The sequence below is a fragment of the Ailuropoda melanoleuca genome, chromosome 1 (genome assembly GCF_002007445.2).
Source record: "Ailuropoda melanoleuca isolate Jingjing chromosome 1, ASM200744v2, whole genome shotgun sequence".
NCBI lineage: Eukaryota > Metazoa > Chordata > Mammalia > Carnivora > Ursidae > Ailuropoda > Ailuropoda melanoleuca.
Genome location: NC_048218.1, coordinates 9,712,339 through 9,730,254, shown reverse-complemented (window position 1 = coordinate 9,730,254; position 17,916 = coordinate 9,712,339). Strand labels below are relative to the sequence as shown.

General features: G+C 45.3%; 1 protein-coding gene across 4 annotated transcripts in view; it reads right to left on the bottom strand.

Annotated features, from left to right (window-relative positions):
• Positions 1 to 17,916, bottom strand: part of RUNX1 (RUNX family transcription factor 1) — a 256,792-nt gene that overhangs the window by 96,354 nt on the left and 142,522 nt on the right. For 3 of the 4 annotated variants that reach the window (XM_034655825.1, XM_034655847.1, XM_034655831.1), the window contains 3 exons: positions 15,533 to 15,571; positions 9,278 to 9,531; positions 2,868 to 3,024 (listed from right to left, as the gene is read on the bottom strand). In XM_034655825.1, coding sequence (XP_034511716.1) covers positions 2,868 to 3,024; positions 9,278 to 9,531; positions 15,533 to 15,571 — 450 coding nt within the window. The remainder of the gene's footprint in view (positions 1 to 2,867; positions 3,025 to 9,277; positions 9,532 to 15,532; positions 15,572 to 17,916) is intronic. The other variant, XM_034655838.1, reaches the window with a different exon arrangement.

Here is a 17,916-nt window from a genome sequence, read left to right as displayed (position 1 = left end):
CTTCCACGTCCAACCTCTGGCAATTTCTGTGAGGTGTTCCAAACCCCACGGACTGGCAGCTGGTAAAAGAAAAGGGAGTTTCTTTTTCTGCCCTTGGTTTAGAACTGAGAACCAAGCCCTTTTGAGAACCCATCGGATCAGTGCTGTTTGACAGAATGCGAACCTGGCATTGAAATATTTGGATGAGCCAACAGCCAGGACCTTCTCGGCCACGGTGGAGTGTTGATGCCAATGACGTGTTTTCAGGCACATTTTCAAAAACAGAAAATGAAACAGTAAATAGTCTTACGATCGCTTCATAAAACGTAATGGGACTATTAAAGGACAAGATTCAGTGAGGAAGATTAAGACTAATTGTCAAAATTAGTGAGAATCATCTGTTCTCTTTGTAATGGGAAGCAAATCGCAAAAAAAAAAAACAAAACCAACCACACAAACAAAAAAAACCCCACCAAAAAACAAAAAACCTGGCAGGCTCTGCTGTCGACACACTCGAGAGAGAATAAAATCAAGTTGTATTTTTTGACTGGGGAGAGATCAGGAGACAAAGTCAAACGGGGCCTGCTGACAGCTCATTTTGTTTTGTAGAACTGACCAACAAAACAAAACAAAACAAAAACAACCAAAGAAACAAAAACCCACAAACAAAAAAACAACCCACTCAACACCAACAATATACAGGGTAACCGGAATCAGGGTTCCTGTATCTGGGATTGCTTATGATCACTCCTGGGAAGTGGAGCCTGTTCAAAACAGATATTGTCTGTTTATGGCATTTTCCTCTTTTTTTTTTTTTTTTTGGTTCCAGGTTATCTGAAGATAGCCCGGCCTTGGTTGTAGCTATTTTACTCTTTGGGTTTTATGCAAACTCTAGGGCATACTGGCACGAATCAGGCAGCCAACTGCAAACAATCCACACCTTGGGGAAACAGTTCACGGTTACCCAAGTAAACACAGGCACCTCTATTAGTCACCCACTCAAAACAGAAATGGCCAATGAGGGACCAGAGACCAGCCCTCGACACCCAAAAAGGAAGCACGCTGCTTTCAAAATCCCATTCTTTATTATCACCGATTCACTGCACACTGCCCCAGAGCCACTACAGCTCTTCTCATGGGAAAGTGTCACAGGCATGATCCGTGCATGTTTCCCAAACTTTTATAACCAAAACCTGACACGGGGACCCACATCGATACATGCTACGATAACAGGACTTTCCCTGGAAAGGCAACCCAAGGCAGCTCAGGCATTGTCCCTAATGGTATAAATCCACAAGAATTGAATTAAGATGGCTAGCTAGGCTGGTGGGCAGGGGCCAGGCAATTGGGCCTTTGTGTTTTATTGGCTTCTTACCTACTGTGCCAGCTACTCCTCTGAAGCCTTCAAGATGTTTTCCAAACACATATCTCTGAATCATAATATGAATTCCATTTACTGAGAGGCGGGGACTTTTAATATAACAAGTGAACCCATTTAATGACTTTATGCTTTCATATGTTATAGCATCTCTCCTGCTTTCAATAAGTGGATATAATTTTCTTTGCATTATCCTATTATTAACATAGTTAGTATCATGTTATCATGTATTTTCAATCGGTTATAAGGTTTTTTTTTTTTTAATTTTCTCCACCTAGGATTCTATTTTTAAAATGCTGCAGGCAGCTAAGATAGCAAAAATGAAGGCCCCAAAGAGCAACACGCCTTTCCCCCTTCCCCTCTTTGACTAATCAAACACAGATTTTCTTGTATTTTAGAATGCCTTTATAAAGTGTAATGATTACTCTTATGTTTAAATGTCCATTGGTTATGCTTTAATTTTTTTTAATACAAGAGTCACCTACTGCCGTTTATGTCTTCATCATGTCTTTTTATTATACTCAAAATAACTTGTATTCTTTAGCGTATTCAATAGTATATTATGAAATGAGATTTTCAAAGCAAACTGTCCTTCCTCTTTCCATTCAACTTCTAATACTTATTGCTATTTATAAAAAACGACTTCAGTTCTTACACTACAGAGAAAACACAATATTTGAAAATAACTGGAAACCAGAGGAGATTGCGGGCCAAAATCCTCTCTCAACTCTAATACTTCAGGAACAGGCACGGAAAAATAAAACCGCACATATGAACTGCCCTGACACAACAGTTCCTTTGGGTAACCCAGTCTTTAACAGATTGGTACGAAAATGTTAACTGGGTCTGACCCCTCCCCCAAATAATAAGAAGGCATCCAAATTACATGTGACAGGAAGGTCATAAATGCCATCACATATGCCAAACCAGAATGGTACTATCGCTGTCTCTTCATATTTTATCGTAAAATGGTAAACGTACTTGAAACCACATTTCAATAACCATATACTGTATATCCCTAAAAACAATCACAAGTGATCATTTGAAACTCTGTCCCTTGTCACAGATAGCACATGGATTCTAAGTTAAAGGCTTCCATGATGTACATTTTTGATAATTATCAACTAGAGAATACCAGGTGTATAATCTTAGTTTCCATGATGGTGAGTTTTATATTTTTACATTTTAGTAAAGATGGGAGGAATTTCCTTGAAATTCATAATTCATCCTTTGCATGTTCCAAATCAGTCTTAAACGAATTCAGTAATAGAAAGCAACAATGTAAACGTAGATTCTTGAAAAGATGCTACATTTTAAATCAGTATTTTTAAAAATCTTAAAGTAGCAATATCAACAAGAAAGACTGTGCTTCCAGGGATCCCACCACAGAAACTTCTAGAACATCACAGAAACTTCTAGAACGTCATAGACACTTCCAGAAGCTTTGAAATTTGGATTTGTTGCCATGTAAAGACTCTGCACTCCCATTTTAGTTTTCACAGATACATACCTCTTCCACTCCGACCGACAAACCTGAGGTCATTGAATCTCGCAACTTGGTTTTTCATGGCTGCGGTGGCATTTCTCAGTTCAGCTGAGTAGTTTTCGTCATTGCCCGCCATCACAGTGACCAGAGTGCCATCAGGGACATCTCCCAGAGCCACCACCTATACACCAACCAAGGGACAGATGCAGACATCAGACATGCCGTAAACTTTTATGCCATTGGTATATTAATTGTTTTAAAAGTAAATATATATAAGGTGATCTTTTTTTTTTTAAAGATGTATTTATTTTAGAGAGAGGGAGAGTGAGTGCACAAGAGAGCAGGGAGAGGGGCAGAGGGAGAGGAAGAGAGAGTGAATCTCAAGCAGATTCCAATCTGAGCACAGAGCCCATTAACGGGGCTCGATCCCATGACCCTGAGATCACGACCTGAACTGAAATCAAGAGCTGGACGATCAACTGACCGGGCCCCCAGGCGCCCCAGTGATCCTTTTAAGTTTGCAAAGGAATAGCAGAACAATGGTAAAGTTATTAATGGGAAGAATCTCTTTGAATTCCGTTATGCAGAACTAAATATAAATTTTCGAGTCCTAAAACATTCACCTAATAAGGCCACCTAAGGTCACATGGCACAGTTGGGACAAGGCTGACTACAGCAAGGACTTTGAAAGCTATGCCCTCTCATGAATGGAATCATCTTAATCCTTCCTATTTGAGAAATGCAATGTCTTGTTTTTATAAGTTTATAACCTGACCCATCTCTTGCTTGTCCAGACGTCCACTGGTAGGCCTCACAGGGCTCGCTTTGCTTTTAGGTGTTTAAACTTATTTCTGCTAAAATTAAATTCGATCGTTACAACTGAATTGCTGACGATTCTTGAATAACTCTCTTTGCAGTTCATCTTTGAGACCCCATGCTTGCTTCACTTATTTTGATTATCAGTAGCAAAGGAATTCTGGCATGCAAGGCAAAAAATCAGAAATCTACCCTTTGCTCATTACTAATTGCAAGATCAACAGACCTCAGAGAAGAGGGGCGCTTACTGAAGCTCAGGGGTGCTGCTCTTTATTCAGGAGTGGAACTACATGGCATTTTTATACCTGTGGGTCCCTTGGATGTGTCAACTATGTCCTGAGAGATGACTGAGGTTTTCCTAACAGGGCTTCTGTTAGGAAAACTGGTGGATAAATATTTTTGATATTCAGGTAACAAAAAAAGCAGTAATTTCAAGGTAAAACGCTCTGAAGAGCATGACATGAAGATGTTTTGTGCAGTTGTATCTATTTCTTGGCCATCATCTGACTCTTCTAGAAAGGACTTTATGGGGGCTAGACAATTATTATTAGCTATATTTCCTTTGTTTCTATTTTTTAAAGTGGTCATAGGATCTCAAATCAAAATGCCCCAAGTTGAACCTATTCCTATCATTTCTGATATTCCTTACGGTATTTTCTCAGTCAGTAGTTGAATTCTGTGTTAATCATTCCAATTACGTAATCACCTTCTTATTCTGTATTTGAGTTTTAACAGCAATGAATTCTCTAGTGATTATTCTTCCTTTTTACCTAATCATCACTACATAATTTGGGGGGGTAAGACCTATATTTTCAATCCCCTTTTCCTGTCTGTAAATAAGGCTGCCATAGGCTCCCTCGTACGACAGCAAAGACATTGTTTCTCGAAATGCCCACCTCTATTGCCTGCTTGGCCATTACCCCTTCCCTGCATCATCCAGGTGACCATCTATTGCTTTTATTCTTTGTGATGCTTCAGCTCTCGGATTCTGAAGAGTATGACAGGGAGGACAAGCCATCTCACCACAAGTGACTAGGGGACAGGAGAACGAGCCCGCACGGCAATAGGTAGGTACCTTCTTCATCTGCCTTATCCCACTTGCTCTGTGGAGCACCGTCTGGGCCTTTTATCTTTCTTTCTAATCCTTTCCATCCCAACGCTGGGCATGTTTTCTACCAAGGAGATTTAAAAACACAGCTATTTATTCCCCAAGCACCCTCTAATTAGATATTTAGTTCCCATTATAAGTGTGTTTGTTGCCTTTTAATTAAAAGCAGTAATATGACATTTCCCTTTTGTTTCGAAAACATCATTGAAATAAATCTCCCTGATCAGTTACTTGCGTATTTTACCTTTTTTTTCTATTCCCACAAAATGTGCTTGCTCTATTCTGCTTTTTTCGGCCTCTGAAAAAATTTTCCACTTTTTTTTCTCACTATTTTCACTTCCCTCTGTAAAATTAGCTCACAGTGTTGAAATGCCCTCCTTGAACACATATTTTTACTTCCTCATCCCCATTTCCCTGTGATGACCTGGCTTCTCTATTTTAATCCAACATTTAGTAAGTACACAGGGGCTGTACACTCAACTACGTGGTTTTCAAACTGAAGAACTCGTTGTTGGGGCCGAATCTGTGAAGTGGTTAAAATACATAAATCTTGTTCTCTATCTTCCAAAATGTATGCTAAATCACCTTTCTCCCACTGGCTCCTCTCATGATGCTCCAGAACTCCCCCTCTCCTTTCCAAAACTATCCTTGTCAGTAATTTGGCAAACTCACGAGACCTTCACCAAGTAGAAACAAATATAGAGTAAAATGATCATGGTGGCTAAATATGAAAAGGCTGTTGATGGTGGGATTTAAGACTGACAAAATTAGGAGTTTAACCCTTCCTACCCCTCCCTTTCTAAAAAAATGCAGCAAAAGTCCAAGATATTTGGGTGCTCAAAGATCATTTTTTTGTTGTTTTTTTATTGATCTCAGAGGGATTTTTTTCTTTTTCTTTTTTTTTGGCAGGAGAAAAGGGGAGAATATTAAATTACACTAATAACTTATATATCATCTAATTGTTAACAAGCACACTTAGACTAGATTAAAAAATTAAAAAAATTAAAACTAACACGTCTGCTAATTTGATACAGATTGTCCCACTGATAGAGCATAAAAAACTCTAACTTCAAACAGAAAAAAAGAAGGAACTGGAATGAAAAGCTATAAACAATAGGTAAGGAAACACAAACATTTACATTTTAACACAGACCAAACAGACAAGAAGGGACTTGCTGGCCAAAGGATATCTCATATTTTGTTTTACTTCTCTGTTTTTAAAGTATCAGGAAGTTGGGCAAAACATCAACCCTCCTATGTACTGCATGGGTCTCCCTACACTGCTGTTGGCTAGTCTCTTCACAGTTCAAACTGGCATTTCAAACAACTCTAATTAGGTTGAAATTACAGTTACAATTCATTTATTTCAAATCCCTTAATTTTCTAGACTTTCAAAGAAAGCTATGGAGTGGAACCCAGAATTCAGCCAAGATGACATTTAATGCATACCTAGGGACTGCAATCTTGCCCATAGAAACACTACTTACTTCTTTCTTATGTAAAGAATATAACTATTAGCATCCAAAACCTCTGAATTTGCTGAGGGCATGTTTATGCCTTTGGACCCTGGTGTACCGGGCCTAAATAAACTGTAATATTGCAGTACTTAAAAAAAAAAAAAACCTAAGTCATCTACATAGCTCTTTAGGCTGCTTCTGGAAACAGTGGGTAACACACAGCAAATTGAAGATTTTCCCAGTAGTAAAATAGGTCTCTTTTCTACAAAAAAAAAAAAAAAAAAAAAATTAAGGTGTTCCATGGGAAAAATGAGGGCGGGATATATTTTGGGGTCCAGGATAAGCAAATAGGAAGATTTTAATCTATTTGAAGGAAAATTCATAATTTGAAGTCTCCCTTTAGTTTCTAAGATTAAAGCAGGGGATTTACACATAGGATTTCAGAGACTAGGAAAGAATAACTTAAATGCTCTGTTCATCAATATCATCAGACTTTATCACTGTTTCACATTTTCTCCTCCTTATTACCGGGAATATAACCATTCTTTACTGATTAACTGCTTAAAAAGATTGCGTGGGGCTTATTTGAAATCCACATTTTAAAGTCATAATTTCTATAGGAACTGTTTAGAAGGCGGGTAGGTGGCTAAGTGCACAGTGGGGCCGGGGAGACAGAAGAAATCAACCCGGACACAGTCACATTTTGAAGGCTAGCTTGCTTTTCTCCTTAACCTTTGGGTTCCTTCCCTCCCTGAAAATTCTGTCAGCTCCTTCAGTTGTGCAGGGAGCAGTCTTCCTTCAGGAAGAGGCCTCTCTTGATGGGGACGGAGTGGTGACAGATATTACTCAAGTGGCCTCACTTCTCTGCTGTCCTTCCCTTTCCCCCAAATGTTCTCAAGGCACCTTTGAACATTTTTCAAGAGAACGATGCCTTGGTCATTGAGGAGACGACAAATTATTACTCAGTAAAACAAATTCAATTTTTTTAAAAAAGTGAAATGTCAAAAGACATTTTGAAAAAGAAATCTCTTTGGTTACTAAGATTTCTACTAAAAAGAATTCCCTGATGGCTCATATAAGCAAGTTAATGATTTTTTTCAGTCTTTTCGTAAAAAAGAAAAAAAACTTTTCTTGGGGTGGCCTGAGAAACTCCATCACTTCACCTCCTGAAGATTATTAATCACTTAGTGTTTTGATATGTTTGGGCGTTGGTCGGCTGGCAGAGGAGGGGACATCCAGAAGATATCCTGATTTACCCCCAATGGAAGCCACGGATCTCTCAGAACCCACTGGTTGGTGTGTCAGGGGCACCAGGTTTAAATGACCCTTTGGCCAATTATCAGCCTGTCTCCTCCCTCTGCTCTTATCTGAAAGTAGCCCCAGGGCCAAGCCCTGTCAAGTCCCCTGTCACCGAGGGGACTCAGTCCTGTCCTCTAGCTAGAAGAGCCCGTTTAGGTAAAGAGATTAGAATGATTTAAAATTGAAATGGCCTCGCAACCCAAATCTACAGAGATGAAGGACAGCAGGGAAAGAGTCCAGTTGGGCTGCTCAACCCAATGCCTCATTCCCTTCCCCTCAAAACCTTCTGCTTTCAGAACACTGAGGCACTTCTACAGACACAGCCAACGACACATTTTGTTTTGTTCTAGGAATCATAAATTCGGAAAGTGCATAAAGCTTAAAATTAAAGAACCTTATAAAAAAGCGAACAGTGTCCATTGTAACTAGATCAAGATCCAGGAGAGGCTTGGAACCATAAAAAAAAAGTTTATATTAAATTAATCTCCTCTTAAAGGGCACAATTACTTTAAAAAGAGTAGCTGATTTTTCCAGCTTCCCCCCCCCACCTGCTTTTTTCAGNTTAAATTAATCTCCTCTTAAAGGGCACAATTACTTTAAAAAGAGTAGCTGATTTTTCCAGCTTCCCCCCCCCCCAACCTGCTTTTTTCAGCCCTTTCAATGAAGAGGAAATGACTACAGATTGTACTAACAAGTTGCCCCTTCTTAAACACCCCCCCCACCGCCCCAAGACATAAGCATAGAATCCTCACCAACGAAATTAAATTTCTACTATTTGCGGCCAGGGTGTGTGTGCTGCCGGGGAGGGTGGGGAGGCAGTGGTTGTTTTAAAACGCCGGTGTTGTTTGTTTCTACATCCCCGTTGAAGGCCGAGGGTTTTAAAGGCAGCTTGAAGCTTGGGCAAGATTAGGGGCTCAAGTGGACGGAGACCCCTTGAGCTGTTCATCTTAAATTGCGGGATCCAAGCCACCCGCCTCCTCAGACAGAAATGCTGCGAGCGGGTTAGACCCCGACTCGCAGAAGACAGCCTTGCCACCTTTCCAGGCCCCGGGCTTAATCTAGGTGAGCCAGAGATAAGGTTCAGGAGGGTTCCAGGAAAAGAAACAGGATTCGCTACTTGCGGCTTCTGGCAGGAGCAGGCTAGAAGCTGCAAAAAGCTCTTCAGAAAAGTTTTGCGAAGTTAACTACGCCCTCCGCGGACTTTGGACATGCTAATTTCGATGGGACTGTTAAAGAGGAGGTGGGGGTAGGAAGCCCTGACAGCTTTCCTTGTCAGTTTATTTTCACTGATCCGAAAGTATAAAAGTATCTTTATTTCCTGATGCCTCCATCGGAGGGAGGCAGAATGGCTTGGGTGTCAAGCCACGGGTGGGCGGCGGGAGAAGCAAGGGAGCAGACAGGCTTGCCGGGGCTGCGTTATAACTTTTTCTACTTTGCAGCAAAGCTAAGGACCTCTGTCAGGGAGCGCCCGACCCGCCCTCAGTGGACCTCTCCGGGGGCATCCAGATTGTTTTCAGTCCTCCCTGGAGGCAGCCCCTGCGGGTACCCCCCCGCACACACACACGGAGGATCGCCAAGGCAACCCAGCATCCCCAGTGTCCCGAGAGCAGGAGGATGGACCAGGGGCCGCGGGGGGCAGCGCCGGCCCCTTTCTAGAACCCGGCCCCGCCCGCCTGGCCGCTGCCCTCCCGGATCGCCCCGGGCCTCCGCCGGCCTCCGCCTGTCCTCCCCGCCACCCGCTCCGGGCCGAGTACCTTGAAAGCGATGGGCAGGGTCTTGTTGCAGCGCCAGTGCGTGGGCAGCACGGAGCAGAGGAAGTTGGGGCTGTCTGTGCGCACCAGTTCGCCGGGGTGGTCGGCCAGCACCTCCACCATGCTGCGGTCGCCGCTCCTCAGCTTGCCGGCCAGGGCGGCGCCGGCGTCCGGGGCGCCCAGCGGCAGCGCCTCGCTCATCTTGCCCGGGCTCAGCGCGGTGGAAGGCGGCGTGAAGCGGCGGCTCGTGCTGGCATCTACGGGGATACGCATCACAACAAGCCGATTGAGTTAGGACCCTGCAAACAGCTCCTACCAGACGGCGACAGGGGCGCGGATCTTCGGCGAGCAGCTCCAGGGAGCCCAACATACAAGTTCAGGGGCCTTTACTGCTGCGGGGGGAGGGGGACTGGGGGAGGCGGGAGACTAAGTTACTAACAGTCCAGGAGGGGGAAAGTTCTGTGATGCCGGTCAGCTTCAGACCCGGCAGGGCTCCTAGCAACCGATCGCTTAATGCTTTAAAAATTGGGCGACTAGAATCCAAAGTCAAATGCCAAAGGAGACTGTCTTCTGAGTCTTGCTTTCAGAGTTTAACTTCAGTCTTTGGCTGTTAAAAAAAAAAAAAAAAGTTCCCGGAGGCAAAATTCCCATACACTTCCTAAAATATTTATACGGAGAGCAAAAGGACGAGCAAATACATAATTTGGAAGTTCCAGTAGTTAATCGCCTGTCAGGTTTTTCTTTTTGTTTTTCAGGTGAGTTTTTGTTTAAAGTCCCAGTACAACACAAAATATACAAGTGTCTTCCATACGCAGAGCCACTTTCATCATGCAAAACTGGCTTCGGTTCTCAAAAGCAAGAGCTGCGACTTCCAAAGGTCTTGCTACGAATGCATGTGCACGTATATATAAATATATACGTATGCTCTACTTCATAAAATATTTACAATTCGCTCTGTAGAGAATTTAAACACAACAGAAATCCATTAATGTTCGCTGCTTTTTTTTTTTTTTAAGCAGCCTTGAAAAGCTTCAGTAGTTGAAGAAGGGCTGGTCTAGAAATACTTGTCACGTTCTCTTAATAAATTCTGGCAAAAAGCTCAGTTCAGAAAATTCAGCTTTTCAAAGAAAAGCGAATCTTTAAAAAAAAAAAAAAAGTCCAAGTCGATGACACTCAGAGTATGGCTCTCCACATCTGAGAACTGGGGTTTGGGGATGTTGGTTAAGTTTGTGGCTGATCCTGTGGTTGGTGGGAGTTGAGCAGCAGCCGAGTCACACGCACGCAGACACGCACTCTTCCGAAGCCAGCCACTGTCTACATCGACTCGGTGAGTCAGCCCGACTTGGGCAGTAGCGAGATGATCTTCCTCCAACGTCGCCCCAGCGCCGGCCGGTTAAATGCCCGGACGCGCTATTATACCTACGATCACCGCGTAACCGCAGCAGGTGGAGCGGGCCTGGAGAAGAGGCTCCGCAGCGCAGACCGAAAACAGACGGGGTGGCTCGAATTACACACGCAGTCGCACTCCCACGCACACTGCCACGCACACGCAACTTCACGTCTCGCCTCGAAGCACAGCACACTTTCTCCTGCAGTTGTCAAAGGAAACAACCGGGGAAAAGTTCACAGGCAGGAAAGAAGTTGAAACATCCAGCCAAGAAGCCAGTTCATTCAAAAGTAAGAGAGGAAGAAGAAAAAAAAAATCCTAGCTCCAACGCAGGTCAAGAAGCAGCAGCAAAAGGTTGACTTTCTTCTGGCGTCCCCAGGAGCCCCAGGAAGAGGTGCCTGCCGGCGCAAGGCCGGGCAGCGTGGTGCCCTGGCTGGGTCCGGCCGCGGGGCGCCCGTCCCGCCTGCGCCCGCTGGCTCTATGAATGAGAGTGCCTGGAAATGAACGTGCTTTTACTGTAAGCCCGGCCCGAGGAATTCCATTCCCTCAGCTCGTTTGCATAGGGGCGGCTGCCGGCCAATCACAGGCCTTTCCGGTATCAGCCAGGGCGCGGCTCGCGGCCGCGGGCTCCTGGAATTGGCCCGCGCGCCCCCGCCGCCGCCACCGCGCGCTACTGTACGCAGCCCCCGAGGAGAGTCCGAGGCTACCGCGGCCTCCCCGCTCTCCCCGCGCACCCGCATCCACGCACACACACGCACACACTCACACATTAGCCCGAGGCCCCGCCCTGGTGCGGACCGCGGCCCTGCGTCTCTGCACACAAGCACAGTCGCGCGGCCGCCCGCCCGGGGCTGCAGTGCGCAGCGGCGCCACAGGCGGCCGCGGGCTAGAGACCGAGGAGGTGGAAAAAGAGGAGGCCGGCCGGCCCAGGGAGGGCTTGGGCCGCTCGCTGTGCCCCGAGCGGCCCGGGCCCAGAGACCAGCAGGCGGGAGGCGCCCCTCGCGCCTTGGAGATGCAGCGGCTGCCGCGAGGCTCCTGGGACCCGCGCCGGAGCCCCGGGATGGGCCCGGGCCCTGCGCGGCCACCCACGGCCGAGCCTCTGCTTCCCCGGCGTGGGTGGGATTCGGCCGCGAGGGGGCCAGAGGGCCGAGGGCCCCGACTGGAGAGCGGCTCCGCGCGGCGCCATAGCCGGTGGGCAGCAGTGGAGAAGTGGCGCTGATTCATTTAATGAGGCCAGATGGTCTAGGTCTCCATAACAGGGTTTTGTGTTTTCAGTTTTCTCTCTTGGTTTGTTTTCTTTAATTGGTGTTTTTCACCGCGTCTGGGCTGCGGCTTAATTATGCAGCGCGCCCCACTAAGTCTGAGTGTGCTTCGCGGCGAGCAAAGGAGTGTCCTGATCAGGAAAGACCCCAAAGAACAAGCTAAGGGAAGGAAAGTTGAAAGCATCCGCGGGGCTGGTTCCCTGTTCTCGGAGCGTCGGCTCCCCCGCAGGCGGCACGGAAAGCCCACCGCTGGGCCCAAGTCTCCCAAGCCCCGCACCCACCTCCGGCTCCCCGGAAATGGCGCTGGCTCCTCTCCCCGCCCCCGCGCGCCCGAGCGGCCCGGGGTGCTGAACCCACCCTGGCTTTGCGCGCTGGCGGGAACTTCCCCAGAGTCAGTCCCCGCGGCGCCGCGGGCATTTTCGCGGAGCTTAGAGGGGCCCCGCCCGGGCGAGCGAGGCCCGTTCCCCGCCCCCCCTTGGCGCGGGGCTCCCTAGCTCCCCAAGGAACCCACCCCACCCCCTGCCGTGGGGCTCCTCATCCCCCGGGGGAGGCCGCTCACCCCCACCCCCAACACGGAGCCCTCCACTTCAACTCCCTGGAGCTGGGGTCCCTCCCGCGCCCCCCGCGGGGCCCTTCCCGGCAGCCTCCTCCTGCACCGCTGCGGACGCGAGGCTAGGGTGCTGGGGCCGCCGTCGCGCCGGATTCTCCTTGGGCTCTGCCGCTGGGGCCTAACGGAGGCGTCGGCCAGGGCGGGCCAGCCGGGGAGGCCCTTCCCGGGCACCCAGGCTCCTTCCCTTGCCCCAGGACCAGAGAGGCCCCATGGGCTGCGCGGAGCCGCCGGGAGGCTGGCGCCGGCCCAGCGCCAGTCGCTGCGCGCCGCGGGCTCCCGGCGGACGCCAGGGGGCAGCAGCCGTCCTCGTTGCAGCCCGGGGCGCCTGGGAACGCCCCCGGTGGCGCGGGACTCGGCCGGCCCTCCCCCCGGCCTTTGGGTCGCTCTTGTAGCAATTCCAGTTTGGGGAGAAACGACTGCAATCGGCCGCATCTCGCCCCTACTATCCCAGCGGCGGAGCTGGTGGCGCAGGAACCCTCCGGCGGGGGTCTCCGCTGTCCTGACCCGCCCACATCAGGGTCTTTTCCCGAAACTCCTGTGCAAGCACACCGCGGTCGGCCAGCTCGCCATCCTTGGTGCTCCCGGCGTCCGGGACACCGTCGCCGGGCCCGGGGCCTCGGCTCCCTCCTGCCTTTCCGAGCTTCTCCCCAGGTGGGCCGTTCCCTCTCTCGTCTCCCGGACGCCCGGGAAACTCCCGAGAACAACCAGCAACTAGCTGCATTTTGTTTTAATAGGTCTGGGGTCTCCGAAAACTCCTTTTTATTTTTCCTTAAAAATGACTTTGAAGAAGCCACGTTTCAGGAGTCAAGACCCCCAAAAGTCCTCTCACCACCTTGGCCCAGCGATTCCAAATATTGCGCAGTTGCCAAGCCTCTCTGCCTGCCCCCCCGCCAGGCTCGGACGCTGTCGGCCTTAGCGACGAGTTGGGGCCGCTGAAACCCCTTTGCCGAGGCTCAAATACATCGCTGTGAGAGCCCACCGAGCGCTCCTGGGGACAGCCTCCAAGTGCATCCCCAGGGACCCCCGCGGACGTAGAGGGTGGGGCTCAAGAGTGCGGCAGAGGCGAAAATAGGCTCTGACTCCGGGGATCTAGCGGACTGGGGTAATTCGCCCTGCGGAAAGGTCAGAGAAGAAGGCTCCTCTGGGGCTCCGGAGGTTTGAAACCCTAAACCCTGCGAGGGGCAGTCGGTCGGACTCTCCCCGGCGGGGTCAAGTTCCCTCCCTTAGAAAAGAGGTACAGGGATAGATGCACGAAGTTTAGCCCTTCAAGGGCAGCACCGTGGGCGCTGCTCAGCTGAGTTTCAACCAATAAATCTCGAGTTTGAACGTCGACAAGGATGATAAGGGCAAGAAAAGCTTTTGCTGATTTATTCTAAATCCGGCCGCCGCGCATTTAAAGTTCCCGGGACCCGCGCTGGCTCTGACTGCGCTGTGCGGTGCACACTTGAAAACCAGAAACAAACAAAACTCAGCAACCTTCCTTGCCGAGGAACTAAAATGAATGGATAGCAGGCAGCGTGAGGCTCAGCTAAGGTGGATTTGGAGTCCCTCAGTCTGAGAGACTTTTAAAAGACCTTACAAAGTTCATTAACATCGCATACGAAATGAAGAGTCCCTTCCCACCAAAAGCGCCCCTGTTAGCGGCAATATAGAATTTCCCTTTCACTGCCTCTCCAAGAAAGGAAACATTACCACATTCACTCCTGGAATAATATAAAATTTACTCTTGTCATTATACAAAATTTAAAAAAAATACAACGAAGCGATGTGTTGGGCTGATGCTATATGATGGATTTTTCCAAATTTGCTGCATGGGGGAAATTCCAATAATGCTCATAACAGGAGTGAAATGTAAGTTTTCACAGAGAATTTTAAAAGCACTATTTGGTTAGTTGGAAGAAAAATAGCAATTTAACTGGGAAAAATATCAGCTCATTGACGTTTTTCTTCAACTTTAGGTAAATATATAACTAAGTGGCCTCAGAAAATATCTAAATATTTTACACTTTTGCTGTTTTAAAACCCTCTCAAAAATAAAATATGCCTAAAGATAGGATTAGAATCTCAACCATTCTTTAAAATCAAAATTCTCCTCTCTGAGTAACATTTCTAAAATTACATTTCTAAAAATGTAATATTTCTAGGAAAAAATATTTCTATTTCAGTGGACCATTTCAATGAAATAAAAACCAGAGAATGTATTTTGCTAGTGTTTCTGGACCAAATTGGTACAGTTGATACAATGTCACAAGGATGGAGAACATTTTTGTGAAGAGTAGCATGTTAATGTCTGTGCAAATAACCTGCTATACACACCATCCAGTTTTCAATACTGGAATTTAAACACCCCCCCCTCCCCTCTGCAGTGGTTCTGAGATTATTTTACTTTTGAAATCTAGTTACTTTGGGGACAGGATTCTTTCATTCTGCCACTATATCCTTCCTGCGTGGGAATGTTTTCATAGGATTAGGTGCTTGACGTGTGAACTGTTCACTCTAACATCATAATTGTGCAGCTCACAAGTAGCAAATGGAGAGATTTTTTAAATTTAAAATTTTAAAATAATAAAATTTAATTTTTCAAAATTAATCTTTTCAAATTTAGGATGCTTAGTAAACATTTTGCCCTCATAAAAATTTTGCATTGCCACTGTTGTAACAAAGGTAATAAACTAGGTTATAACAGATAGAAGCCAAGCTCTATTTTTTTCAGAGAGTCATGTAGAGTCATTTAATAACAGCAGAATACACCTGTGGTAAACTACTCTGCAGGACCGAGGGTATCATTTAAAGTTTCATTGGAATGTTTTATATGGTTTGATATTTACAATATGAAGAACAGCTTTTAAGTATTTTTGAATCAGCAAAAAAAAAAAAAAAGCCTCAATTATTTGGCTAATTTAGGTCAGAAGTTATTTATAGATTTACATAGATTAAAAATCATGTATATGCACATATGAATGTGCATATTTCATAAAAAAATTTGGCATCCAACATACCGTGAACATCTCTAGATGGATTCATTCCATGTACACATTCTGAAAGAACAGAAAGTAGGAAAATAAAAACAATTGTATAAATATACTGACAGCAAACACCAAATTTACTGATAGTTGATGAATTTTATTCTAATTATAATACATGCAGGTATAAAAACTAAATTTCCCCCACTTATTTTTTTTTATTTTTTATTTTTTTGGTCGATTGTCCCTCACACTTTTTAGCCCTGGGGATTTTTAAAGCATATTGTCCAGCTTTGGCACAAAAATAGCTTAAAACAGTAAACCAGCAAATAACAAATGAACTGTTACATTTGCACATGGCTATAGGGGATTTTAACCAATATTTTCCACTGATAGCTAGTACTGAACCTTTATCTTTCATAGAATCACCTTTTTAAAGCTCTGTATGTGATGCCAATGTGATTTATTTATGAACGTCAGAAATATATTTGGAGAATGTAAAAGTGAATCAGAATTCAAGGTGAAATTAAAACCAAACCCTAACTTAATGCCAAAACACTTGAAAATTGGTATTACAGCAGAGATGAAATGCAAGAAATAAAAACTAAGTTTTTTAAAGCAATGAAGATAAACAATTTTGAATACACCTTTTGAAAGAAACACACTGATGGGTAAATATTATCATAATTTACTTCCAATAGGATAGTTCGGAAATATTTCCTCTTTGCTTGCTTTACTCTCCTTCCCTTTGCTAAGAGTGCAGATTATTTATACTGAAACCTCTCATTCTTGAAATAACAGATGATATCAATTATTGTTGAAAATAACCATCATATGATAATATTCATATACGAATCATTTATTATATGCTTCTGTATGTATAGTTATAGGTAAAGCCATTAAGCAAAGTCATCTGAAGCTACTTCTCTTTCCTTTGTGTATCTACACGCAATGTTCTGATCTTGAAATTACTGATCAGCCTTGTATATTGATATTGCTCAGCCCTGAATGGTTAACATGGAGGAGACACCATTTTTCAAAGCCTTAGGATTTGAGCATTTTGAAAATTGCAGACCTAAAGCTTTCAACTTTACTCCACAATATTAATATATCTTAAAAAAATTTTCAAACAGAGAAAGGAGGTAATTATTTCAGATTTCCAGACGCTGTTTAAATAGGCAGGAGAACAAGATTTACAGCTCCTTCGTCTTACAGTTTTTGCCAAAGCAAAAAGAACAACTAAAATAATAAGGGGTTCTAAAGGACTGCCCTGTGATGAAAGATTAAAGCAATTAAATAGGTACAGTTTCCAAGGAGCACCCTTAAAACAAAACAAAACAAAACAAAAAACGAAACACCAAGATTGTGGTTTGCATATACATAAAATGACTCCATAAAGATTTAAAAAAAATAGAGCAGGGAAAAATCATTTGCACTAATTATGAATGATAAGATAAGAAATATCAAATGTACCCTGAAATTAGTTAAGTACACTTTGAATAAGCATGGGGAGGAACCCACAACGGTAATACCAACCAGACAGTGGAATTTGTACTACAGAGGACCCAGTAGAACCAACCACCCTGGAAAGTGTCTAGAGAGACCCTGAGAAGCCTTTCCATGTCAGAGGCTGAGAAGCAGGAGGAGTAAAGTAGAAAAGCAAATGTTTTATTTACACACCTAATATTTCACTGGTTCTGAAAGAAAACCCAAGATTTTTTTTTTTAACCTAAAAGCAAGGGCAAAAGTGAGCAAAGTTTGAAAGGGGTGCGTGTTGTGCCTTGGAAGTGGCCTTAGTTTGTCCTGTGTCTGTAGCCTTGAGGCCACCTGGCACACCATTAAACTGGGTGGTGGGGGGGGCGCCTGTGGAGGTTTGCACGGAGGGTTGCAGTCATTTGCCCAAAGAGCTGTTGAAGGTGCTAGAACCTAAACTGTAAGAGAGGAGCCGTCTTGGGTGTTGATGGCAGCAAGAGCTCAATTTGGCCAACTTACCCTCCAGCTCCCTCCTTCCATCCCTTTCTCTCTCTCTCCCTTCCTCTCACTGAATGCTGCTAAGTGCCAGGTAATGGCCAAAAGGCTTTCATATACCTTGCCACAACAAAGTCATGAATCCTTACCACAACACCATTGCCATCTCCATTTTACCGATGAGGAACCTCGTGCTCAGAGGGTTTAGGAAGCTTGACAAAGTCACTCCGCTCTGAGGATACACACACACATGCGCACACACACGCACACACACACACACGCATGTCCGCATTATGGGTCTCAGTGCATGATGAGCTATGTTTCTTTCTGGCCACAACTATGCATTTTCATGGGTATTCTTGGTAAAGCTCTGAAAAATTAAGCTCCGATCTCATCTGTCAGTTTGATCTCCCCGGTCTCTTCATCTCCATTATACACTATCCCTGAGATTC